Genomic DNA, 27,508 nt, shown 5'->3' with positions numbered 1-27,508 from the left:
ATTAAGCACCAAATAAAGGTAAGCTGAGGTCGAAAGTTAAGCACTCAACAAGCAGATTGTAGTGCAAAAGTGTGCTTTCCTTTAGTTTTGGCAGTAGGCTCAGGCCAGAGGGCCAGTGACGACCAGTCAATGTAGGACAATTTTGCCCCTGAAAACTTTATTGACATTTTCTTTTAAAAACACTCACTCACCAATCCACTTTTAAAGGAGATGGAGAACACAAAATGAAATGAGAAAGGTTGTCCCCGCGCACAAAGTGGGTGGGCCCCCGCATCCTAGTCGATTACTTGAATCGACCTGTGGGCCGCCGTGGTGATGTCGTTGATAAACGACGACTTGTTCATCCCTTGCTGCGGGACAAAAATGAAAAAGACAAAATCAGTGCAACCGCCACAGAAAGCCTCCTCTATAACCTGCGCCGCCGCATTCCTGGGAACTTAATCCTGAGAGCTGTTTCTCACGAACACCAGTGAGAGGCGTGGAAGCAGGGAGGCAAACTCACCCTCTTCAGGAGGTTTTGGATATCCTTGTCAGACCACAGCTGGTAGAGGAACACAGACGCTGACTTGCTGGTTTTGGGGAAATATCTGTGAAAACCAGTCGGGATCAAGAACATATATTAAAGGTCAGCTCAAAAATAAGGATTTCCCCCTCGTTTCCGATCAAATTAAGCAAAGGCCCAATTTTCAGATGTTTCGGAATCAGGGGTCACCAACTCTGGGTGTCGAAGGCCCCTATCCTGCATGTTTTTGATGTGTCCCTCCTCTAACACACCCAATTCAAATGATCAGCTCATTAACAAGCTCTGTAGAACCCCGATAACAATCCAGATAATTTATTTCAATACGTACATGTAGATTTTTGCTATTCGCTAATCGACCGGGTCCCGACACCAAACATGATACAGTATGTGCAGTAAGTCAATTCATTTTTATTTTGTACAGTCAAACCTCGTTTCAACGTACCCCGTTTTCACCCCTGCAACGTTCACATTTCAAAGTCCCCATTTCACGAAATTCATTTTCCATTTGCTGATTTTGCTTACCACGAACACCTTTACAATGCAAACTTCATTATAACGACCAGATTTTTTTCCCACATGATAGTGAAAAGGCCTTCGTTACGACGAACCGTGGGAAGCTAATTGCCGCGGCGGCCTTGCTTAAGAATAAGATGTATCAGGCCGGATTCCCCTCTGTTGCTTAGCAACACCACTGATCAACTTGGTTCGTTGTTGTCCTTCCTGTCGTAACTCACGGAGGCACGGCGCGGTCCTGAGCACATGGTCTGAAAACATGTCTGGTAAACGGAAGCGAATCTTGCCGTCTGCGAAGGCTGAAATTGTCTCTCACTTTCGAAAGGGACTTGCCCAGACGTCGGCGGCACAGGCAGTTGCCTATGGCGGGTAACATTTGCTGACTTAATATTTTCAGAGATGAAGTGAGAATGCTACAGTTGTTTGTTTCATCCATCCATCCATTTTCCGGTACGCTTTATCCTCACAAGGGTTGCGGGGGTACTGGAGCCTATCCCAGTCGTCTTCGGGTAGTCGGCGGGGGATACCATGAACCGGTTGACAGCCAATCGCAGGGCATACAGCGACTAACAACCATCTACGCTCACACTCACACTCACACCGAGGGACGATTTAGAGTGTTCCATTAACTTGCCATGCATGTTTTTTGGAATGTGGGAGGAAACCGGAGTACCCGCAGAAAACCCACGCAGGCCCGGAGAGAACATGCAAACTCAACACAGAGAGGCCGGAGCCGGTATCGACCCATTAACCACTGGACCACCACACCACGTCTGTTTGTTTCATGTCTTATAAAATCATGTTTTTCTTCATACTGTATCCACGTATTTGTAATTGACATGTTTATACTGTAATACATGTTCATGTTTTTACATCTATAAATGTTCATACTGTATTATACTTCGTGGTTGGCGGCCATTTTATTGGAAACGGTTAGGACGACCTACGGTTATAGCGTACAGATTCGTTATGTCCCTCGAGGTACGTTGCAAAGAGTATTAGTAGTAACTGTATTTGTTATTTGTGGGGTCTCTCACATTTTAATAAGAATCGTTCAAGATGCTAACAATTGACATGCGGCATTACTGGCCTGTTCTGGCTGAGCTCCTTCAGCGAGTTGATCAAGCCGCCATTCAGCAGGCGCTTGCTGGTCTCGGGCTCCTTGGCCACCAGGAAGTTGGCCGTCTGACACGCCATGGCCAGGGTGTCGTCAGACTCGTTGCCCTCCTTGGTCCCCGCACTCAGGATGCCCAGTAGCTCAGGCAACACCTTGCGAGCTGCGACAACAAAATGTCTGACGTCAACACAGCTCGGAAAAACTTTTATTAAACCATAACTCACTCATTAATAGCCACATATAAGTTTATAAAACCTGAGTAACGTTTCACTGACCTTGGAGGAACAAATTATAAATGCTCGATATGTATGCATTTGTAAAGCAGTTTTGTTTGTTCTACTTAATTGACTCTTTAGCTAAAACGTACCTACTAATCACCCCCTTTCTCCATTTAGTACCTAATCAATTGACTAATAAGATCATTTTTTGGACCAAATGAACCAAGTAGTTTGTGTATTTTGAAGCAAATAAACTCACTACATTTCTCAACTCAACTGTATTTATTGAGCACTTTAAAACAACCACCGCTGCATACAAAGTGCTGTACACGGAGCAAAATAATTCACACAGCAAGCGACAAAAAACAATAAATTAATAAAGACAGTAGAAAGCACAAAAACAGTCAAACTAAAGCTCAAGTCAAGTCTGACCGTTGTACTGACGTTTAATTAATGTTGTACATCCTTAAGCAATCCACTCCATTTTGAGTCGAATAAATTGACTAATTTGTTCCATTTTGTCCCAAAGAAACTTGATTAATTTTCTGCGTTTTGTACCTAATAAATGAACAAAAGTGCTATATTTTGTTTCGAATAAATTAACACATTTACAGCAGAAATCAGATTATTTGCTGCATTTTGTACCTGACATCTATGCTATACACTGTACCGCATAAAATATATTAGCTTTTTTTATATTTGTAATAGAATATTAGGCTTTTTGGCATTTGGGTGTCTTCTTTTTTTTTTTTTGATAGGAAATCCTACGAAATTGTGATAAATGGTCATTGATGTGATTTCTCACCCAAGATGCCTTGCAGGTTGGGATTCTTGCTGAAGTTCCGAATCAACGCCACAGCGTTCCTCTGCAGGGTGACTTTGTTTGACTTCAAAAGTGGCGTAATTACCTGCAGGCCGTCCAGCTTTTGCACCACCGTCTGGCTCATGACGTTGGAAACCTGAACACAAGGCAGGGAATGCAAGAAGACCCATTTTCATTTTTTTTTTTTTTTAAATCAGTTATTATATGAGTCTGCACGTTGTACTAATATTAGTACTTTTTAGTAATACTTTTATTACTGTTTGACTTTGTTCCTCGTGCAATTCATTGCAAAGGACTTTGTGTCACACTTTGTATTTTGTAATTCTGAATTGATTGTTTTTATTTATTTATTTTTTTGTTTCTATGGCTTATTTGTTTTAAATGCATGACGGTTTTGTCACTCAAAGTTTATATTTTGAAAACACATTTAAAAACATGATTTATTTTGATTATTATTGTCCTTCATCCACCCATTTTCCAATCCGCTGATCCTCACGTGGGTGGCGGGTGTGCTGGAGCCTATCCCAGCCATCTTCGGGAATGAGGCGGGATACACCCTGAACTGGTTGCCAGCCAAGCAGCCAGTCTCACACTCACAATTTAGAGCGTTCCGTTAAACTGCCATGCATGTATTTGGAATGTGGGAGGAAAGCGGAGTACCCAGAGAAAACCCACGCAGGCATGGCAACATGTAAACTCCACACAGGAAGGCCAGAGCCAGAAGTGAACCCTGCACCTCAACAGGGTGAGGTGGACGTGCTAACCAGGGCAGTCGACCGATTATTATTATTATTGCTTATTATTATTATTAATCAAATAATGCGTATTGCCATAAACACATAAAAGTACATTGTTCCGGTACAAATTTCCATGTACCAGTAATCAGAACTGAACCAGTTCAAATGTGAAAAGTAACTTTGCCTAACTATGATAAAGGGTCACTTTAAAAAACGCGCAAGGGAAAACGATAAACGGCAATGTCGCGAGAGAACACCGTACATCTTCAATACGACTGGTCTGGTGCTTACGATGCCGTCTTGTGCTGTGAGGTTCTGCAAAGCTCCGCAGCAAGCCTCCTGGGTTTCCTTCCGATGGCTTGAGTCCAATAAGGACAAGTAGTTCTGCAGGGTTTTGGAGTGGATGAGCCAGCCGGCCCCACTCGGGTTGGGGTCCTCCACCACTGGGAAATCAAAGTAGCGCTGAAGGCAGAGGGGGAAGCTCACCATTGGATAGGATTAGATAGTTGATAGAAATATGCCGCCTTACCTTGTTGTCAGAGCCTTTGCTTTGGGAACTGAAGCAGCTGATGGGCCCGGTGTCACCCTGACTCTCCACTGGGCCAACGGGCTTGGCAAGTGCTGTAATGCGGTTGAACAAAGCCGGGGCCTCGGATTCCAACTCAAAGGTGAGGTTGTGCAGAATGCACGCGCAGTTCTCCGCACACTGTTTGGAAACATGCATTTTAATTGGGGCACACACATATCGACATTTAACAGTTATCGGGGTTTCAAAAGAGACTTTTTTGCTCCCAAACTGCTGGGAAAATGATTAGGGTTATACAGTAGTCAATTTTAACCTGTTCAATAGTTACTGTCAGAAATCTTGATGCATGTGTGGTCAAAACCAATTTCGGTGGTCACTCTTCACTAACAAGGGGTGGGGTGGGGGTTCGGAATCACAATATGTCATTACCTTATCATCTGTCCTGCCAGCATCCACACAGTCTTCAAGGTAAGCGACCAAGGAATCCACCAAACCTCGACATTTCCTCATGGTCTGCCGGTTGCTCTGGTTTCCACTGCTGAGGTTTCTGTCACAAACAAAACACACATATACAGATTGGAATACATACATACACACATATACATATATATATGTACAGTATATTAGAAGATGTATATAAAATGTGAAAAACATTCATATTTCTTGCACTTGATGTAACTTTGCTGTTGAGCAGTTTTATGCCATCCTTGAATCGTCATTTTTATGGATGAGAGCCCTTTGCATGGGGGGATGGGAGGAATCACAATTATTATTCAAACCCTTTGTTTTCTACATGCAATGAGAAATGTATTACAAAAATGAAATACAAGAGGATATTGTGATGAGCCCAGTGTGCATTGGCTCAATAAAAAAGACATTTGCATGTATTTTGTCCGTATTTAAAATGGCATTTTTCTCATAAATCTGGTGCATCAGCACTATTGCGGGGCTACATTGATGAAAATTTGGGGCCCGTTCCATCATTTAAATTGCCTATCCCGGTGCAAGGAGCATGGTGTTGATGCTTTATGATCCTTTCCATTTTAAATGCTTTGCTTTTGGCATCGAAAAACAATTCAAAAAACCTCTTCAAAGACATTAATTATTTGTGGCTTTTTCGCTATTTGCGGCAGAGTTCGGTTCCTGTCCCGCAAATAGCATAGGTTCATTCCATTTGTTTGATGATGTTTCCATACTTAAACACAGTGTAGTCTCTGAAGTGCTGCCTCCATGAGTAAAAATACTGCTCTTGTCTCATAAGATGTTTGTGTATTCCTCACATAATGGGCTGTGCTTCAGCAGTATATGGGGTGTATACCTATAGTCACTCAGTTGTATGAGACCACATTCTCAGCAAACACGTGTGAAAATGGTACTACAACTCTGAATCTTTGCGCTGCGATTAGTTGGCAACCAATTCAGTGTGTCCCCTGCCTCGCACCAAAAGAGAGCTGGGATAGCCCCCGGCACGCCCGCGACCCTAGTTAGGTTAAGTGGTTTGGCAAATGATTGAATTCTTAATCTTTTGGTTATTTTATTGTCAACATTTGTCTGTAACAAAATAGATGATTTTGCCAAATTGGTTTACCGCAGACAGCTGGTGGCGTGAAAGAAGGATTCATGATCCGGACCGCTGGCTGTGTCCCGCTCTGGGCTTGCGGTGTAAGGCAGGATGATGCGTTCCATCAGAACAGCCAGCGTGCTTTTTAGCAGGTCCGTCTTCAGGCTGTTGGCGGATGACAAATTCCACAGAAGACCTGGAGGGACACAAAAGGAATGTCGTTTCCTAAAACATTGAGAAGCGAATCTGGAAAATATTCAATATTCAACACACGTTTTGTTCTTATAGCCTACTTTCCGAATGCACTGTATCAATGTTCAGTCATTGGTATGTAAAAGCAGCATCACCCAGAATTTCTGCCTTATGACTGATTGACAGCTGGATTAAGGAGCAGGATAAACTGCGTGATCTACCTGTGAGCTGCTTCTGGGTCTCAAGGGTGTCGGTTTCACGAAGCAGGGCCACAGCAGACGCGATGCCACCGCATCGTTGGATCTCCGCCTTGTTGTCGTTGTTCTTGAAGGCGAGGTTGCGTAGGGCGGCCGAGGCCGTCTGCCTCAAGGTCGGGTTGGGGCTGTGCAGCAGCGCCACCAAGGGAGCAATCCCGTTGCGCTTCATTACCTGTTTGTAATATTCAAGTATTCCAGTATTCCATCCTCAATCACGCATACGTCCATTGTTCATAGCTCTTTTTAGCTCAAACTCACCCTCAAATTTATGAGGAGAAATGAGACAGAAAATGATAAATCTGACACAAAATGGATAGGGCAATACATTGGGGCATCGGATTATTCTTCTTGCTTGGCTCTCGACGAAGGCGGACGCTTTTGCTTTCTGCGCTGTCCCCACCCTTCCCTGCTCGCCACTCAGTCCTTGTGCTGTCTTTTGTCTGACTTTTCCTAGCCTCCTGTCGTATTTTCATCCTAAAAACAAACATGGAATTGGTTGGCTGGTCTCTCGATGCCATCGACAACATTTTCTCGATGAGAAGAGCAGGCAGTGGGGAGCCTACTTGCCCCTCGGGGACTTTTGCTGCTGGGTACACCCTAGATCCTTGGAGGAAGCGGAGAATGGTGTGCCTGTCAACACTGTCCGTTGAGGATTTGGACGACATCTACATTTTCGGCCTTCCGATAACAGGTATGCTGCTGTTTGGTGTGAGCTGTTTCCTGATCTATCGAAAATTCAACCGATGGGAGCGGCTCTATTGGAAGTGAAGAGGCTGCCGGTCTAAGGATGGCATAACGCGGATGTCCAACACTCAGACTCAGACTGTGCTCAACCACAAACTGTTGCGGGTTTGGAGCGTCACAGCAGAATGGACAACAACTTGGAGAAAACTGGAATCCGTGTTCAATTACTGACTGAAATCACAGATTTGGCTGATCGACGCCACTAAAGAGACATAAGCCACGGACTCAAGGCTGTCTTAAATTCTTGGGCAGCCTGCTACCAAAACAACATCTGCTATCTTGACCTTCCCCTGATGAAAATATGCACGGAAGCTAGTCCCCCACCATCACCCCCTCCCTCATACATTCCCTTGATTCACCGTCTTCATTGTTTATGTCTTGTGACCTGTTGTAACTGTCATATGCTTGTGCAGGAGTTTTTTTGCCTCACTCAAATTATCCTCAAAATGAGGGTAGTTCGAGCGTGGGTTTTTTTCTCCTTCTCTCCCTCCCCTGTGGTTTCTTTCTGACCTTCGGGTTGAGTGAACGCTGGCGCGTTTTGGCTGCCGCTGCTCAACCCGTATTGTTTTGTGTTTTTTGTTATTGTAAAGTGTCCTTGGGTGTCTTGAAAGGCGCTTATAAATAAAATGTATTATTATTATTATTATTATTATTCCGTCACACAGCTAAGATCCTTCTTCTTTTCCTCCTGTGTTAGGCAAAACACTTAACACCTCTAGTAACAATGTGCACTTTGAAGCTATCGCGCTAATCTCTTAGCCAGTGAGATAAGTCACCTCTTCCTTGGCCTTGTCGTTCATGAAAGTGTTGTGCTGGATGTAGGAGGCTCCGCGGTGCTGGTATTCGATATCCTCGTTGCACAGGAAGTCGACGGCTTCTTTCATGGTGATGTCAGCCACCGCGCTGTTTCCGCTTGATCTGTATGTTTAATAACATGGATGTTGACAAGCGTTTTGATTTGCTTTACATGAACCCTAAATCGACAAAACGTGGTTGTAATAAAGTGGTGAAGAACATCACCATGTCGTCCTCCCTTACCCAGAATCCACTTTGCCGGGCAGCTTGCTTTGCTTGGGCAGACTGTCCAGCAGCAGAGGCTTGGACTGTGTTTTCTTGACGTCAAGCGGACTGCTGACGAAATGCTGACTGTTACCCGTGAAGTGATTCCTGCTGCGGAGCATCTCCGTTTTGTAGGTGCTGCGGTTAGAGAGGAGCCTCTGCGGGAGCTCGCGGTGCTTGGGTAAGGAGGACTGCCAGCCTAGGTCGGGCTCTTCACGGTTGGGGGCCACCCAGCCCATGGGAGTGTAGCCGAATTCATAGCGACGACTGAAGGTATTGGTGGTCTTGACAGTGGCGCTAGGTGTGCTGTTGAATGACTGCCGGTTGAGGCTTTTCTCAAGAGGGACCTGTCGGGACAAAACACAAGTGTGTTTGCAGGACAACAAATGCATTGCATACGCATATGCACGAACCATAACCATATGGATCATGATACTTCTGGACTATTACTAACTCAAAACCCTTACCTGGCCAACCATACCTACAAAACGTTACATATGAACCATACGATCATTCGACTAACCCTAAACCAACTAACCCTAAACCTAACCCAAAAATGTTTATAGAAAAGTGGAAAGGTTCATTCACTTTGCCAGCGCTGCATCCTAATTTTCATCTGCCTTCCAGCTGCAATATTTAAAGACGCACACACTTCATCTTAATTTTCAGAAATAATATTGAGAGTGCTAAATTCATAGATACTCCTTTCAGAAAGCTCAAAACAAACAGTGCGGCAATTTTTGCCTGTTTCGCAGATGCAATCCTGGTTCCACCGGGTTAGTAAAACCTACTGATCCTACGAACCCGTAAGACAACGCCTTAACTAGACTAACCCATTGACAATAACTCTACTGACTGTACTATTTACACTAACACTAAACCCCTAAACACTAGGCCTGACTAACCCTGAAGTTTAAAACATACTCACAGTTTTTAGGTAACCATTCCCAAAGAAGACATTTCCATTAGAAACGATTGCATCATTCAAAGGGCCTGAAAGAGGAAAGGAAAAAAAAAGTTTGATCGGGCAAGATCAAAGACTGCAGCCGCAGATTGATTACCGGTACCTCAAAGTGATCATCACTCTAATTCCAACAGACCGAGTTTTGACTGATCTGTGGTTCAAAGCGGTTTAGCAAACTAATCGGATGAACAATGTTCCTAAAAGACTGAATTGGCAGCGGAGGGCACATCTAAAGTCTTGCAGAGAAGTACATACTCAAAAGTATGGGTGCGTACAGGTCAAAAGGAGTTTATAGTATTTTAATGAGGCGGCAATTTAGAAAAACCTGTTTGCTTATAGTTACAATGTCTGGATTTGACAACGTAGAACTGCAACACACTGAGCGCTGTCTCATGATTACACCGTATTATTAAGGCAGGCTATAAAAATGCACAAGCCCGCCTATTGGAAAGTGATACTGTAAACCCTCTGGAGCTTACATAATATCTAAACAGTGTGATAGTACTGAACGTTTATGGCGGATATCACTTTTATGGTCTCCACCTTCAATACACCAATTGCTCATTGAACTATGACCAGGCGCACACAATCATTTGCTGTTTCCTTCAATGAAATAATAAAATGAAAAATTAAATAAAAGGTCAGACTGAGGGGGTTATAAAAATATGAACCAAAAACTAACACTACTGAACAATGAAATATGGGCAATATTTACAGAATCGGAATCAAATAAAATATACAGGAATAACATTAATATATTCTGTGTATCTAGTGAAAAATTAAGCCACTATAAAATCACACACACAAAATATATAAATACACATAAATAGAACAAATATACAGCAAAAGCTGAATTGAGAACAGATGCCAAGCTTGCAGGATTTGGTCTTATACTGGTAAAGTTAGTTTTGGAAGACATTTGACAACTGCAGATTTACAGCAATTTAATAAAATGGTAAAATATGAGTCAGGTATTACTAAAATGTAAAGCAAATAGATATAGCGCTTTTAGAGTGAACACTGCACAACGGAATGAAAAAAAAACTGATTTATGGAGTGATTATTGCATAAACAGTACTAACCAGATGGTATTACACCTTCTCTTATGATGGATGTTGAGTTGCAACATTGTGCTGAGCAAATTAGTATGTGCACTAATAGTTGCAGGTTATACAACAAACCGAACTTTATAAGAGCTGCTCTGTATAATCAAGGCCAATTAGTAGACGTTTGTGCAACGCTGAACGAATTGCTGAAACTTCTTACTGGTCGGAGACAAAGAGGTCGAGCCAGTCCTGCTGCTGCTGGAGTGCCTGGATCTGGTCCTCTGCACGCTCTGCACCTGCTCCAGGACGCGCTGCTCTCCGGAGCGGTACTGCTGGTGGGCCGAGGGCAAGGCCAGAGAGGTGTCGTCCACGGGGGAGATGGACAGGGCCGATTTGAGCGGCTGGAGGCCGGCCATCGTGACGGAGGTTCCGAGGCTCAAGCGACGCGGGGATGAATGAGTCCAGTCGGGCAGGTAGACAGGTGAGGGAGGGACACTGGGAGGGAGAAGCTGTGGAGCGGGGAGGAGGGCTGGCACACCTTATCCAGACCGCGCCCTTTCTGACACGTTGAGTTGGACTTTTTTTTTTAAATAATCTTTGGGTGTGTCAACACTGAATGGTGCACCTGGCTTACCAGTTTCACCTGCTGGAAGACAAGAGTACAACAGTCAACACTGATGTTCTATTTGAGCTATTGTAAGAACATTAGACCCAAAATGAATGAATAGTATAGCTAACAATTTCAAAATAAGAGGAATCATAAAACAGATTCTCATTCTTAAAATACTTTTGAGAACAGTACATACAAATGATAGGGCTAAAAAAAAGCCCCCCCCCCACCCCTGCCTGAAGACAGCACAGCTCTTATTTGCCGAATACTTTAGCCCAATTTCAACCAAAATCACTGGATGAGGAATTAGAATGACTTCAGAGAACAAATACTTTCAAATATTGTAACAAATCATAAACCTTACTGTACTAAATAACCAGAAAAAAAACATTGAATAGAAAAAATCTGCAGCAGGACAAGTCACACTTTGAGGAATACTTGGGATTTTAAGACGACAGTACAGTACCCGAAAATGACAACCAATCATGTATTTTAGCAATTTCAAAACGAATGGAATAAAAATACATAAAACATCCTCATAATATGAAACAAACATTTTGGTTTATGACACAAATTATTCAATCATTTTATAACAACACCTTGAACAGTGCATAAGTGTAGTGATTGTTCATTTAGCCCATCTTCAGACATGAAAGTGTTGAGGTTGCCCTCAAGAGGCGACTCAGCCATCATGATTGTTTTATTTTTTGCTTTCAACATCATGCAAAATACAGTAGTAAGTTGGAATGAATCTCATTTTCTCATAATGCCCCAAAAGCTTAAAACATTAAAATAACACCAGTGAAAGATTTGGCCCAGCCATGTTTATATTACACTCGGAAGAGGTTTCTATCATTGATGAATTTAAAGATCAACTGAAATGATACATTTACAATTTTTTTCACATATCATCCAGAGATGTTACGGCTCAAATCAAGGAGTGTCCATTACAATATGTTATGGTAGACAAGTCATTGAGAAAGTTCTTCCTACACAGTACTTCCTAAAATTACTTCTGGCCGGGAGTGAAATGTGTTGGAAAAGGGTTGCATCTTGAAATGTGTAGGATGGAGTCAGAGAATGTTCAAGTATAACTAGTAAACACAGTAATGGGAATACTGCATGTGGTCCCCCCTCGAAGTGGTAGGTGGGCGGAATGAAACTTGCATTGCTGGCCTAAAAAAAACGCAAACCACTCTCGCGCTATAGCATTGTCACCATGCAGCTGTAGTGACCATAAAGAGCAAAAGACTCCAGATTATTAAAATAGCAAAATGGCTTTCGGTTAATTTAGGGGGCTTCACAAGGTTAGCTTTCTATATGGAGGTTGTGGGTTGTCTCGAGGAACACCCGCACGTTTTCTACTTATTGCATTTGCAAAACAGGGTACACACATTCCCGTTAACAATTATCCAGTGGGGTGTGGTGAGTTATGAATGAGTTTACCTCTCCACAATCTGCTCTAAAACCGGTCGAAGCTGATCATGAATGTTAATCCAGTTCAATACGATTGCAAATCCTTGAGTGGCCAACAGTTGAAGTGTATTAAGCACACGTGGTGAGAATTATCAAGATCAGTAAAAGCCCGATGTTTTGATGGCTCGAAAAGATTATCCTGAATGATTGCTTTGTGGTGTGCTATTTTATTCCCGCCTGATCTATCTCAAAATTGGTCACGCTGAGAATCGCAAATGTTAAATCTGTTAATATTAGCCATCCAAAATTCTTTTGTGGCAACAATTTTGATACATTTTCAAAATGGCAAAGTGTGTCAAAACATTTCTGGTACACACAAGAATATCTGACCTTGCAAGATTATCCTGTTGGTGCAGTGTGTGTGTGTCTGTTAAGAAATGTCTTACATTTTTTTCTTCTAAATAAAAATCATGTTGACTATAGTCTAAAGGGATTTTTTACAATTATTATTTTCCTCTGCTTCTTTTCAACTGTTTTCTTATAAGTGCTTTTTGTATTCCAATATAAAATAAAAACAAATTAAAAAGTGAAGGCCAATTGTCAATTATCCTGAGCGACTAGCTTGTGGAGTGAGATATACGAAGGCACCTTCACACCGCAGGTAAATTCCTTTTTTTTTTACCATATGCGACATGTGTCTGATTTTTTCATGATGTGAATGGTACAACTCAAGATTTTTTGGACGCGGCCACTTTAAAATGTGGACATAAATGTATCGGATGCGTCTGCAGTAAGAATGCTCATTCGTACACATCCGACCAATGTTCATAAAAAGTAAAATAGGTGCTTAGTGCAGGTTGTGGAGAGTCCGTGAACCTACTAGGTTGTTTCGAGTGTTACTTTTGTATTTGACTTTAATTTAATCCAACCAGAAATATGAAGCATTAAGTGGATGATTGAGGTGATAGTAGTAATTCATCCACAAAATGTTCCATATGTTGCATGCATCATCTTTAGAAGACATCTCCAGGAAATGAGATCGAACAATTTCATCGCATTTCCCAAAATATTTCAAACTCTTCCTGCCTCAAACCTGTCATTCTGAAATAAGCGCCGATACGCGGGAGCATTTTTACTTCAGTAAACACTGTGCCACACGACATCATTATTTGTGCGTTATGACTCCGCATTGTGCTGTGTGTACATGCGTGTCACATCATGGATGCCATCCGTTCACATTGTACGTCGTGTTTGTTTTTGTAATGTGAACGAGTACGTATCAAGATCAGATTTTACAAAAAATAAATAAAAATAAATCAAGAGTTGGGCATAATTACTTGCGGTGTAAACGTAGAAATGTTTCTCTCCCTAATCTGCTCGGAAAATAGTTGCAGTCGACGATTGCAAATGTTAAAGCTGTTCACTATACTGTCCTGCAAACCTGTCAAAAGTTCTGATACACGTCCTGAGCTGACAAGTGTGTTAAAATGTTTGACTTAGATCGTTAAATGAAGCATTCACTATTTCGGTTAAGAAAAAGCTTCGATAAGCGGTACAGAAAGTGGATGGATAAGATTTGAACAAGCCTATTATTCCTCAGCACAGAACATGTTGCCGGGCTTCACACCCTCGGTGGGCTGGGCCAGGGGTAAGGCCCGCAGCTTCTCCTGAAGGCCACCCACTGACAGCCTCATCTGGTCCTCGGTGCCCTGCAGGGACTTGAGCTCCATGGTGTAGAAGACGTAGAGCAGCGAGGTGCACAGCAGGATGGCCAAGCAGAGTGCCACCAGCAAGTAGAAGGTGGTGAGCGGGAAGGCCTGCTCCGCCCCCAGCGTCAGCCAGGGCACGGCTGCAATGGCCAGCTCCAGCAGCAGCAAGGCCAGGCCCATAGCGGCCGTGCGGGCAGCCGTGTAGCGCATCCGCTCGGCGCAGTGCACACCCACTTTTACCTCAGTGCGGGCTTCAGTCAATATGTCCACCAGTCTGGCCACGTCCCCTGAGGACAAGAGGATTCAAAGTTGCCTTTTTAATTCCTTGTATACAATCTCGACTCGCCTTTTAATCTCCACACTTTCATGATTATCGCCCACATCTTTCGCAAAGTGTGCCATCATCTATTTGTTGATTAGTAAAAAGTCATACAATGCAACATATTGTATGGAGAGCCTCAAAGCGCGATCGAGGCTGGTCTAATTCATATCGCTGGGAGTCCTCACATCACAGCTGCTTTTTTTCCAATATTCGCATGGAAAGTGAGCCTGCCTGTGGGAGATTAATGTGAATCAAGCGGTCACAAAAATACCTGGTGCACAAGCACGATTGCTCGACCGAAAGTCTCCGCCAGCCTCGCTCGGAGCGAGGGTGAACTCGGCTGTCAGAGCCTCGTGGTCTGAGTAGGGGAAAGCCTGTCCTGGGATGGAGCCTTTGGTGGTGCGCATGGACACACACTGGATGTCGGCTTTGCAAGAACCCTACACCCGTGCAAAAAGCAAAGATTTATATGGAACAAATAAATGGAAAAGTGAATTTTTTGTGTTCATATGCATCATGTCTCCTTCATAATGTGCAATGCCACGAGGTGAATTGAATGTGTGTGCCACCTTGAAGAGGATGTAGTCGATTCTGATGCCTTTCTCAAACGGAGCGATCACCTTCTGGCTGATGAAAGGATTGTCCAGAATGAGAGTCAGACCATCTTCACATCCCTAAAACATGCAACTCGTCAACTTCTCGTTTTGGCATTTGATAACTCTTATTTGGAGACATCAACTCAGTTCGCGTTAAACAAGGTGGTAGGTAGACGTCTATTGATCGGGATCACGACAGGAAACAAGAACTATTCCCTGAAAGTTACTCATTTGGGTGACATCAACCACCCTGTGTTGAACAACAATAAAATCAACTAGATACAGTATATTCCCTGGACGTTCTTTGAATTCAGACTGAAATTCTGTATTTCAAAGTCAGGATTTTTGATACTTTTTTTTCCCCAGAACGAGTTGTCCACTCATTAATGATTCTACTACTTAATGATACAGATACAAAGTAACCGATACCACTCAAATTTGTGTGTCTGTGTGCATGTGTGTGTATAAATACAATTTAGAAGTCAAAAATATTGCATTATAGCAATCTACAATAGCGCACCATAATACAATTTTTCGAATTTGTGCATGACTTAATACTGCCATCCCGTGCCTGCCTTGACACTGTACAGTGCTGTATAATGCAGTCAAGCAGGCAAACAAAGAATGGACGTCTACTACAACTACCACCACCACAGTGACTCAATAAGTTGATGTCATATTAGTCATTTTCTGTAGAGCATAAATATATGCCAGTGAATATTGCTGTTTATCTGTCTCCAGAGTGTTGTTCTATCATTTGTGTTTAACATCTGTTACTAGCAAACCACTACTGTCAATGCTAACTGTGAGCACGTCAGTGGCATTTTCTATTCTGTTAGCATTATTCTACCAGGGGCCATTCTTAAGGCAACTTTGGTCAGTTGTTTCTTTCTCTATTTGGCAAACTGCTGCTTGTGAAGCGAGTTGAGGTCACTGCCATGGCACAAAGCTCATATCTCAAGTTTGAGTTCACAAGTTGAAGCAAAAAATAAAATACATCAAAATTGTCCAAATGATTGCTCGTATCTCAAAAAACTCCAAAGTTGGATCACTCCCACCTTTGGGGGGCACTTTATTTAGTTGACCTCATTTACGAATGATCTGTTTCGAAAAATTCCTTGTGGCCTTGACCACAAAAGTTTACCTTCCCCTAAATAAGACTTCTTGAGTCCTAAGTCTTTGCATGTTTCTAAAGACCTACGTCAAAGTTATCGGTCTCGGCGTAGGCATCCCGCAGTTCTGTGTAAGACGTCAGCAGGCGGTTGCCAAGGTCCTGAGGGTGCATGTTGAGGTCACCACCGAGGACCACCACATCGGCGCCTGCGGATGTGTGACTAGGAACATGAAACCCAATTAAATTTGTCAACAAATCGACATCAAGTAAGATACCCGCCCCAAAAGGTTTTGTAATTGTCTACGGACACCATATGACAGTGGCCAAGCACTACTTTTGTGTATATGAAGCTCCTCAGCCCACTTCAAGCCACCAGTGAGCACAAAAACAGCAAATATGCAAGTTTTAAGCAAACAACAGAGTATAAATTCCCAGAGTTTTACACTAACTTTTGCATTGGTAGCACTGTTGCGGGCAACTTTTTCAGTTGGTCACACCAGCAAGACTTGGTCGCACTTTTTTGGGGTGGTACAGCAAGACCATATTTGCTGATGTAGAGTCGTCTCAATTAGCATACAATAGTCTCATATGATGTAAAAATTGACAGTGACTGAAGCTATACAGTATTTACAAAGTATTTGGTGCCACAACAACTACGTTTGGAGCAGGCAGCGGCTGAAAAAACAGGTCAGTTATCTTATATACCTTGAAAAGAAGACAAAAAAAGTAAATACCATGGCAAAAACTTAACATAAGTAAAATGCAGTGAAATAGCTGACAGTCAAACAACTTCAAATTTGTTTTACTTTTAGTAATTCGACATAATTGTCCCTCTCTAAAGCTTTCAAGAAAAAATACGAACTTTTTTAAAAAAAACAATTTCGAACAATTGAACAAGAAAAACGGTCAACACATTTTACACAGGGCTGATATTTTCAGTTTTATCCAGGACTTAGTCTTAGGGCACAAAAATATTTGCTGTTTATTATTTAAGCATTTGGGGAGTTCTGATTAAATATTTAATGTTTGACATCCTAACCACTCGACTGAAGGATGGAATGGAAGCCGAGTGATTTTATCGTGTAGGGTAACATATGTGACAAGATGGACTAATTAATGGCAATTAAGTAAAATAGAAAAGTGACTTCACCCCTATCATTGTTCTTGATAAGTCAGCTTCAATAGAATGATAGAAAGCCTACATTGAAATATTTGTAAATATTAACGTTTACTCCAGTGAGGGGACTTTTTTCTGTTTGAGTGTGAAATGTCCGACGGTACATGCATGCACCTTGCGAGAAGTCCATGTTTAGTATTGTGTGTCGGTTATGATCCTATCCATTTGAAGCACAAATTTTGAGTGTATTAAAAACGATAATACAAATAAATCACAAGCATATTATGCCTTTTGCAGTGATCAAAGTAATAAGCCAGGAGCACACACAATAAATCTGTTTCCCCGTTTTAAGATAGCGATTGCTTCATACGAGTAAATGGTTAGACCCAACCAGCCATATTCATGTCCATATCCAGCCAAATTGTGTTTTACAACAGTAGTGCCAACACTCTTTGCCTTCGATTTTGCTGACCAAAGTTGAATACGCTCTGCATTAACGTGCATCCAGCAAGATCTCTGTGAAGTGTACTCAGTCACCCAAGCACTTTAAATTACATTCGTTAATGATTATATAAGTTAATTGAGCAATTAGCATGGCTTTACCTTTGTTAATTACTCCTTATAATGCCTTCGTGAAAACGATACTTGTCAGTGTAGTTTAGTCGCCGCCACGGAGGCAAGATGGTAAACGGTAAATGGCCTGTTACTTATATAGCACTAGCCTAGAATAAATCTTAAGAGATTAGGCAGATGTGTGAAAAGTGAAACGGCATTATGCTGGACACGCCTACACTTTACGATTATGAAGATAACAATGGAACCGTACCGGATGAACTGCTGCAGCTCCCAGGCCTGGACCACCCTGTGAGGCAGATAAGCGTCCCTCTCCCGGCAGTACTCGGCGTGCAGCTGCAAGGACAGATTTCTCGTCAATTAACGCATCCAGCATATTTTCGGATGAGACGTGTATTTTAAGGCGCCAATTACGTGAGTCAGGTAGAAGTTGGCGGTCAGCGTGCCGATGTTCAGGATGGCCAGCCCCACAGCTTTGCCTCCAAACCAGTCCCCGTGGTGAGCCTGAGATGTATTGCACTCTTAAGATTTGAGGGGCCTGGTGCATTTTGGGAATTTGCAAGACTGGACGCATCCTCAATCCACATACTGCGGGGAGTCAGTGCATTACTTACGCCACACCAACCAGCTAGCAATGAGCTTCGGCTGGCTTTTAGTCCGGCGAAATATGTTGTGGGGTCACTCAGTAATCATCGCCTCTGTGGCGACGAATAAGCTACACTTCTGACAAGTATCATTCTCACGAAGGGATGACAAAGAAAGACGGATGGAGAAGTCATGTTAATTACTAAGCGAACCTAAGATTTACTTGTAATTGTGAAGCACAGGAATTAGGCACTTAACAGAAGAAAACTAACGATTGCAGATCCTCATGGGTCGAGTTTACATACTTTCTAAACAGGTACGCTAAATTTTTGCATCTCCCCTCTCCTTCAAATCAAATGCAGGTTATCGAAGCTAACAAAAACAAACAAAACAAAAAAAAAGTGCAAAAATATTTTCAGAAACGAAATAGAATTAAGCAAGAGTGTTGATTTTAATTAACGTCTTCTGTATACAATGCTAATTAAAACCAACTAACTATGGTGAAAATGTCCTTTGTTTTTATGTTTGTCAGTTTGTGTGTGTGCGCATCGCCTACAAGCGACATCATTGGGCTGCGCCGAATACTCATGTAAACTAACAACTCCACCTCTACTACTACTCTTCTGCACTACCCTGCTGCCTGCAGCAGGTCAGTCTTAATACGATGATAGACACCTGGTTTGGGAAGGACGTGCGTGCATGTGCTCATGGGATATGATGATCATCTCCAAGACAGCTAACCATATACTAGCAGTAGGATGGCCAATTATTTCCCCGTAATGTGCTGAGTTCCTAACATTTAAAAAAATTAAAATTGTGTAAGAATGTGTGTACACTGCTTGATCTAGAGGTTACCTAAATTGGAAACGTGTGCACTACGGTGCCTCTGAGAGACCACACCTCGCTAGCCTACCGCCAGGTGCAAGCAAGAATGTCATCACAAACAACTTAGCATTCCTTCAAGTGACAAAATGAGTGCATTGCATTGTTTTACACATTCTGTCGTCATTGATCCAGGTAAGTTTGTTTTCAAAGTTTGCCTCTTTTGATTAACCGCAGCAAAAAAGATGGCGGTGAAACATGTCAGCCACCTGTCAGGAGAGGCGTGACCCTTATAATTAGCGATTACTAAAACCATACTATTATAATTACAAAATGTACAGTGATGTGATAGAACACATTGTTTTGCATATTAATGCAATGAACAGTAGGTTTTAAAAATGAATGAACATTGAAAAATCAAATATTTCTATACACTCTCTCTTTAATACTTACCATATATGGGTACCCATTGAGCGAGTAGCGGTAGAGAAGCGTGTCTTGGATTCTGTGCTTGGAGAAAATAGCCAAACCGCTGCCAATAACCCCGCTGGCGGGAAAGAAAAAAGGTGAGCCATCACAAGATATTTGAATGGAATACACCTCAAGTAGTTTCCACATAGACCGACATCACGCTAATTCTGAACAATTGTGAGTTTCTTCTTTTTTTTAAATGAACAAGTAGTCAAGATTAGATTCTTGTGCCTTGGTATGCAGGTTAAGAGAGAATTAAAGAGTGTTAATCCTTCAGTCAGGAGCATTTAGCAGGTGGATCAAATTGCTCCAGCACATCAAAGACCTTTTGGACCATTTTGCAAGAGGATTACATCTTGAAACATGTTACCTCTTAAAGTAATGTGCGTGAACGTGGCTACTGGCCAATTTCTTTCTCAGGAACAGGTAGTCTTTTTCACTCCAAACCTGTAGAACATAAAATCAATGGGACAGTTGAAAATAAGGATGACATAAGCAATTTGTGGTTGTCTGCAGCGGAAAAAAATATATATATCTACTGATGGTCGTAAGACAGAAAGTAGATAAATTAATTAACATATACAGGTAAAAAAAAAAATTTAAATACAAATTTTAAGTCCGCAAACAGTCCATGAGAAGCTGCAAAGCAACAGCGAGGCACATAGAGCAACATATACAGTACTGTACTCCATGTATATGAATATGTTTGAAAAAATCCGTGATGCACCGAATCCGCGATAAACGAACAGCGAAATAGAGAGGGATCACTGTAGATAGATATGAATAACAATCTGTAATTTTAAGGGTTTAAACAATGATGAAGTGAGCAGATAAATATCATGTAAGCTGCTGAAAGCAGATACTTTTCATGTCACTTGTTCTTTGTATCCACTCACTTCTTGGAGGAGGACCACGTCGTGCTCTTCTTGGAGCAGCATGTCTCCGATCATGGCGTACCGCTGAGAGCAGTGCTTGCTCAGGTAACGCACCCCCCTGACAAACAAAAGCACAAACCAAATCTCAACTATGAACTTACGAATAAAGCGTTTGTGTGTGTGCGCACTAACCAGCAGTTGAGAGAGAACACTCGGATGCTGACAGAGTCCTTGTGATCCATGGTTGTGGCGCATCAGATCCTAATGCAGAAGGTTACTTACGTCACAACAACACAGGTGGTCTTGTTTTTATTTGTTTGTTTTAACTATCTGGTAACAAAAAACAACAAAAAACCCTAGAGTAAGTAAAGTAAGGTCCACTAAGTAAGGATTGTTTAACAAAAAGCAAGTGCAATTTGCAACTGAGATCGACTGATAAGTATAGAATATAATAGTATAGAAACACACATAATGTATTTACCGGTACATTAATATCAGCTGCCTAGCAAGGTCAACATGTGACAACAATGCGTGTGTGTGTGTGCGCGGTGTAAAAAGCTGACCAGGCAGAGCTTGGGTCACGCGCTGCTTATATAGAAAAAGGAGAAATGCTGTTGTGTGCGTGTGTGTGTGTGTGGGGGGGGGGGGGGGGTGGTCATGTAGACGGCGAGAGATTCTCAGTCTCACCATGCCTGTTTTGTTTTCTTTGTTAAGCATTATGCTACCTTGAATGGTACGTTGCATTTTTGTTGTTGGGTAAGGATGGTGTATCTTATGCATGCATTGAAAAATGTATAATCAAAAATGAAATTTCTAAAGAGCACAAATTTTGCACCCATTTCATCCATACAGTATGTAAAATGGCATTTTTTGTCATAAATCTAGCTAGTTAGGAAGTGTGTAGTCCTCTGTGGTCCTCGAGTAGCGCTGAAGAAAAATTGTAGCCACGCCAGGATTTAAGTTGCCCATCTTCGGTGAAGAGTTTCTAATTCAAACACGACCTGCATTGAGAGCTTTATCAATTCCGATTTTCTGGAAAATCAGTCTCACAATCTGGAGCTAAATCAAACTTTTTCTTTGTTTTTGTTTTGATGTAACCACAAAATGAGGCAAGCATTGAACCTTACATAGGCCTTACTTATCCACCTGGCAACCCAGTACAAAAATGCTGCGATTACAGTAATACATCATCATGTATGCACCTCCAAATAACCTCCATTTCATCCAAATGTGAAGAGACTCCCCACACAGGCACAGAAAAATGCCAATATCTGCGTTCCTGACAATGGCTGAGTAGTTATTTTGTTTCGATTTTATGACACACAACCAAGAAGACGCTGTGTAACTTTGAGGGTTGATTTCTGCCCTGCAGTAGCACATGGGGCTCGTATTGGCCATGACATATGGACCAAGTTAGTGTTACCACATCCAACTTGAATTCACGAGCCAAACCTTGTAAATATTGTGAGCGCGTAATGCAAATTGAAATCCCATTCTTATAATTGGATCTTTTTCAGGCACTGATCAATCTGGCTGATGAAAGATAAATTTATAATAACATAAAGGACATTCCTTTGCCCTTTATGACAAAGGGTTGTCCTTTATGTTATGTTCTGGTTTTGTACCCACACACAGTTGCAAACACAATCTTGACAACAGTACATTTAGTTAAAACTGTAATAATTTTTAACAGCAAAAGCTGTGTTTACTTCAATTTGCAGACAATGAATTAAGTTTTAAACGAGAGGAAAGCTACACATACTAGCTCTATCGTGATTAAGTAGAGTACTGACTTGGCATCAAAATACATTTTCATCATGTTCTAAACCATTGTTAAAGGCTTAAAAGTGTATTCTTTTTTACTCACCTGGACGAATCGTTAGCAGTGGGACGAAGCGCGGTTGGGGCTCTAACAGTCTCGGGTCCAGGATACTTCCTGGCTCTTACCGGCCAGCTAAACCGACTGAAGGAGGCCCACAACGTCGTCAGTTATTCTTACTTCATGATGGTTGAAAGCGACATAGCAAGTCCCTCGGCAACGCGGCTTCTCTTCAGTACGGTCAAAGTGTAAACAGAGCGCATAAAAGGAATGACATGTTTGCTCACAAGTGACGGCATTGGGGCATCCGTTCAGTTCTTCACATCCGATCCGACTCATCGCTTCCAAAACAAAGCACAGAGCTAAGGGCGATTTTAATTAAAACAAATAAATAAATACATATTTTATATTGCATATTCTAAGACCATCGGGAGTTGATAAATGTACTCATTTAATTTACGGTTTATTGGTGATTTCCGTATTATTTCTGGTCCCATTGAATTCTGGGAAATGAAGTTGTCTCAGTTAGCTAATTCGAGCAGTATTTTTGTGCGTTTTTAATGTGTTACAATACAACAATAGTGTGTGTTTTATAAGTAAAATAGATAATATACTGTGTGTATATTGGAAAATATTGAATTTAGCCTCACCTTTTGGCTTCGTATGTACATTGTTTATCATGGATGTACAGTACTTATAAAATTCTGATACAGATCATAACATGAACAAAAATGTTGTATTTAGTATTATAATACGATTGTTATATGCTGTGTTACCTAATAATATCAAAAGAAGAAAAGTCGTGGACAAAGGTAATCACACAGCGTATCATGGGGAAATGGCCCCCAAAGGCACCATGTGTCTTTTATTGTTAGATACATTTGTTTGATTACATAGTCCAACCTCTATTTGGAAGTATAAAATTACAATTCACAATTGTGGCAAAAACCTTAGTAAACCACCTTAACCAAAAACAACAAAACACCTTCCCACACCATTCAGAATATGATACATTATATATCTTATTATTAATTATCAATGTCAGCACAATCACACATTATTTTTCAGTGAGGCAAAACACTCACAGTCAAAAAAACGACAGAATCAAAACATGGACAAATATTGATACTGGCAAGAAAACTGTATACAAAAAATACATCGAGCAAGGAGCGTTATTGTTGTGTTTGTCTAAGTTGCAAAATACGACATTCAAAGCCAGGCAGGCACTTTTGTCAAAATATGTCCAATTTTACGGCGAAAAATAATGGATGGATGGAAATTGTCCAGTGAGCCACACACACGCACACACACGCACACACGCAGACATACGCACAGACTTCCGTTGAACCATCTCCAAATTAATGGAAAAATGATCATTAAGTAGTGAACCCCACATTGCCCTTATTATTAGAATCTGCTTTCCAAACCCATAAATAACAATCAATGATCACATTGCACGCAGCACAGAGACAACAGGTTGGAGATGGGTGTCGATATTACATCTTAAATATGAAAAACTGAAGCTTCTCCGCATAGTGAGTGAAGATGTATGACTTCACAGCATGCAATTTCTTTTTTCATCAAAAGAAACACTGATTTCAATTTGCTAGTTCTCTTCTGCTCTCTCTGTGCCAGGACACTTAATCACAAATAAAGCCCCATCCCCTCCCCTCCTCAAAATAAAAATACTCCTATGTGACACATATTCCTTTAGGGATCCACTTGACTCACAGTACAGAAACAATATAGTTTTCACTTCGGGCTACATACACGTCAAGGCAGAAAAATCAAACACTGCTGTCACTTGGTCTACACTGCCTCACACCACAACCACCACCCTGGTCGTCTCAGGGCAGCTGTGCGAACTCACGTCTTCCAATAAAGCAGTGTAACAAGAAGATTGGTGGACGTGGTCGTACAGGGGCAGGGGGCAAGCGCTAGCTTTATGAAGGATGAGCAATTTTAAAAGCATCCATAGGGTTGAACAAATCATTGATTTGCACACATACTGTAGATCGTGATGTTTTGGAGCATTTCAGCCATTCGAATCAAAAGTCGGCAGAGGCCTGATTGTCGGATGCCGCTGAAGAATTAACCTGAGTGATTATCTTGTGGTGTGGGGTTTTTGAAGAGTGTTTTTTTTTCCCCCTCTCCCCAACCTTGTTGGAAGACAGTTGACAATCGTACATGTTAAACCTGTTCAATATTTACAATTACAAATTCTTGTGTGATATACAGATAAGTGGGCCAAATGGAAGCACTTTACTCCCTCAGCAAAGGCCCGATTGTCGGATGCCTCTAATAATTATCCTGAACGATTATTCTGTGGTGTGGAGTGTGTGGAGAGTAATCTTTTCCCCCCTTTTCCAACCGGCTTGGAAGACAGTTGGGACTGCCAATCATAAATATTATACCGGTTCAACAGCAAATCCTTTCATGTGATCAACATCGATTTCAGCCGAGCCACAGACTCCACGATTGTGATGTGAAATCAATTAAGCAGGGGACATACACAAACCGACAATCGGGCCAAGTTTGAGCACCACCTCCCTTTCCGATCAAAGTCAAAGGCCCTCTTATCAGATGTCTCTAAAAGATTATCCTGTGATGTGAAGTGTGTGAAGAGTAATTTTCCTTGCTGATCTGCTTGGGAAACGGTCGGTGTGACAATCATACATGTTAAACCTTTTTTTAATATTTAGGATCACAAACCCCTATGTGTGTTGTCAATACCGATCCTGATAATTCGGCCACATTTTAGCATTCCCCTTTCTAATCAAAGTCAGCAAAGTCCCAGTTGTCTGATGTCCCTAAAAGATTCATATGAGTGATTATACTGTGGTGCGAGATGTGTTATTTTTTTTCTTCGCTTATCTGCCAATTATCAATGGAAACTCGTTCAATATTGACGATCGTAAATCCTTTTGTGTGTGATTTAAGTGCAATACATGCGTACCTGTAATGAGGCCGTATTTGAGCATTTCCCCCACTTTACCAAGTCAGCAAAGGCCTGATTATCGAATGTCTGCCTGTAAAAGATTATGTTGATCTATCTTCCCTGACCTGGTCTGAAAAGGGTTGGGCCCCACAATGTACCTGTACCCCTGTTCAATATTCATGAATATCACTCACAATTTTCTTCTACTACTTGTCTTTCTTCCGTGGCCTCATGCTGCCTCTTACAGGTCGGACTTAATACTTTGACAGACATCTGGTTTGGGGGAGGAGACTCGCGATTATTGGAGATCTCGTTATGTGTGTGGCGTGCTGTGCCGCTCGTCTGAAGTACACCAAGATATTAAAAGTTGATATGTGTGAACCCCACTTAAGACAAGATTAAAATCACAGACAAGCAATACCAGAACAGGGCATCAAGTCCTTTCACTGATAAATGTTGGTGTGAAAAGGCTCTTGGGCTTGGTTCCAAATGAACTTGCCCTGTGACCTGTGATGATCTATCATTTGACAAAAAAAAAAAGAGGTAGTACAAAAGGCAATTCAAAGTGGCAGGCAATTATATCTTTGGAGAAAAAAAGGCACTTTTGTTTCCTGACAAAATCTACTGCAACACCACTTCCTCTTCCTCCTCCTCATCTGTGGTCCAGTTCTGTCTTCTTTCCTTGCTCTGAGTGATCTTCTCATTCGACACCTTCTCGTTCTCTCGAGCGCCATGGCGTACCTCCACTTCATCCAAAGCACGTTTAAGCACACGATACTGATCTGTCAAATGCATGTGTGGGACTATTTTTTTTTATTCCTTATGTGTGTTAGTGTTAGTTCTCTAGCATTGTTTCTGGTTTTGCTGGCTGAAGAGAGGGGGATGGCATGCTTTCACTTTTTTTTTTTGCTTAGTCCTTCACAAGTCTGTAGACGTGGTACTGGGCGCCATGCTCGCTCGTGGACACCTCGAACACAAATGCGATGCACAGCAACGTCTCCTGGGTGTCGCGGTTCGTTACCACCTAGGGGAGCAAAAGAGATGGAAGTAACAATGTCAGGTAGGAAAATACACGGTAGCCTTCCTTGACCTCCACACTTATAACCTCTTTAGATAGTGTTGATTATTACGTCATTGGCCGAAAATCGCTTCCGTCGGCACTTATTCTGCCAGTGTTTCAATTACACCCAGTCGTCAGTCTGCCACCGAAAATGGGAGTCCGTCAATGACGGACCCACAGACCTTCCATCGTTACTGACAGAGAAGTGACGACAGGCGTAAATGTCCACCTCTGAACAAAAACATAAACACTTTTGCTTCTGCTTGTATTTTTCATGAGCTGAACATGACTTCAAACTAGCCTTTTATTGTGGAAAGACCTGTCCAATAATCATGCTGTCTAATCAGCATCTTGATATACAGTACCAACCGTGTTATCTCAGAAACATGGATTTGGACAGATTTGTGCCTAACATGAGGAGAAATTTCAAATCTTGTCAATGCATAAAAAGTCTTGGATTGATTTCAGTTCATGAAAAATGGGATCAATAACAAAGGTGTTGCATTGACATTTAAATGACTTGAAAGTGGAAGGATGAGTCTGGTGTGGTAACGTGGAATGAATGTGGTCAGGCAAGCATGGAGTGGAGCCACACATTTTTTTTTATCTCTTTCTTTAGTCACCTAATTCTTCATTTGTGCTACCATCGCTTTAATTTTCAAAGTAATACTTCTGTCCCTGAGGCACACATTTAAGTCAGTCAGCGCTCCTCCTGGCGCTATTTTTCTGACCGATAAAGAGGTAAGAGCCGTTATCCTGCTTGTTTTCCCATCTCGCCCCTTCCGCAACACACCTGATTCAACTGACCAGGATCGTTATCGGGCTCCTGCAGCACTTGCTGATGAGCTGATCATTTGAATTAGGTGTTTTGCAGCAGGGAGAGATGGAAAAGATGAGGGAAAGCGGCCCTCCAGGACTGGACTTTGACACCTATCTATTCCAAGCCTTCCTGGGATTACACCAGCGATACGTAAATAAAACACATGTTTGAAATGTGTGCCCATATCGAAGTGTGTACCTGCAGGATGGTGAAGTTTTCAAGAACACTGTTCATCATGTACTTTTCAGGCAAGTGTTTGAGCTTGTGGATGAAGTTGATCATGTACTCGCACATGGGGGAGCGATGGATCCTGTAAACGCACTTGCCCCCCTCCAGGCGGGCATACTCTGTCTGCAGAGGGGGCAGGCAGGAGAAAACACA

At 41.9% G+C, this 27,508-nt stretch overlaps 3 protein-coding genes across 3 annotated transcripts in view; all 3 read right to left on the bottom strand.

The window, feature by feature from the left end:
- Window positions 1-130: 130 nt before the first annotated feature.
- Window positions 131-11,417, bottom strand: pkp1b (plakophilin 1b). The gene is made up of 13 exons (XM_086117929.1): window positions 10,501-11,417; window positions 9,199-9,263; window positions 8,250-8,617; window positions 7,988-8,129; window positions 6,432-6,639; window positions 6,046-6,214; window positions 4,887-5,004; window positions 4,461-4,637; window positions 4,223-4,393; window positions 3,177-3,330; window positions 2,127-2,313; window positions 503-587; window positions 131-350 (listed from the first exon to the last, which is right to left on the bottom strand). The coding sequence occupies exons 1-13, from the start codon at window positions 10,694-10,696 to the stop codon at window positions 276-278; spliced, it is 2,115 nt and encodes a 704-aa protein (XP_085974055.1). The 5' UTR covers window positions 10,697-11,417; the 3' UTR covers window positions 131-275.
- Window positions 11,418-11,572: 155 nt separating this feature from the next.
- smpd2b (sphingomyelin phosphodiesterase 2b) lies at window positions 11,573-22,666 on the bottom strand. The gene is made up of 11 exons (XM_086117930.1): window positions 22,358-22,666; window positions 20,683-20,751; window positions 20,512-20,608; window positions 19,986-20,062; window positions 19,598-19,691; window positions 18,152-18,241; window positions 17,991-18,073; window positions 16,135-16,267; window positions 14,907-15,011; window positions 14,609-14,777; window positions 11,573-14,302 (listed from the first exon to the last, which is right to left on the bottom strand). Exons 2-11 carry the CDS (start codon window positions 20,730-20,732, stop codon window positions 13,896-13,898), a joined length of 1,305 nt encoding a protein of 434 aa, XP_085974056.1. The 5' UTR covers window positions 20,733-20,751; window positions 22,358-22,666; the 3' UTR covers window positions 11,573-13,895.
- Window positions 22,667-23,137: 471 nt separating this feature from the next.
- tead3b (TEA domain family member 3 b) overlaps window positions 23,138-27,508 on the bottom strand; it is a 34,650-nt gene continuing 30,279 nt past the window's right edge. Inside the window, exons 13-14 of the mRNA XM_086117373.1 lie at window positions 27,326-27,478; window positions 23,138-26,271 (exon numbers count right to left, since the gene is read on the bottom strand). Coding sequence (XP_085973499.1) covers window positions 26,158-26,271; window positions 27,326-27,478 — 267 coding nt within the window. The 3' untranslated portion in view covers window positions 23,138-26,157. The remainder of the gene's footprint in view (window positions 26,272-27,325; window positions 27,479-27,508) is intronic.

This window comes from Hippocampus guttulatus, chromosome 8 (assembly GCF_054856545.1).
Source record: "Hippocampus guttulatus isolate MCC_2025c chromosome 8, RoL_Hgut_1.0, whole genome shotgun sequence".
NCBI lineage: Eukaryota > Metazoa > Chordata > Actinopteri > Syngnathiformes > Syngnathidae > Hippocampus > Hippocampus guttulatus.
The sequence above is the reverse complement of the archived record's forward strand: the minus strand, read 5'-3'. Positions and strand labels throughout refer to the sequence as shown.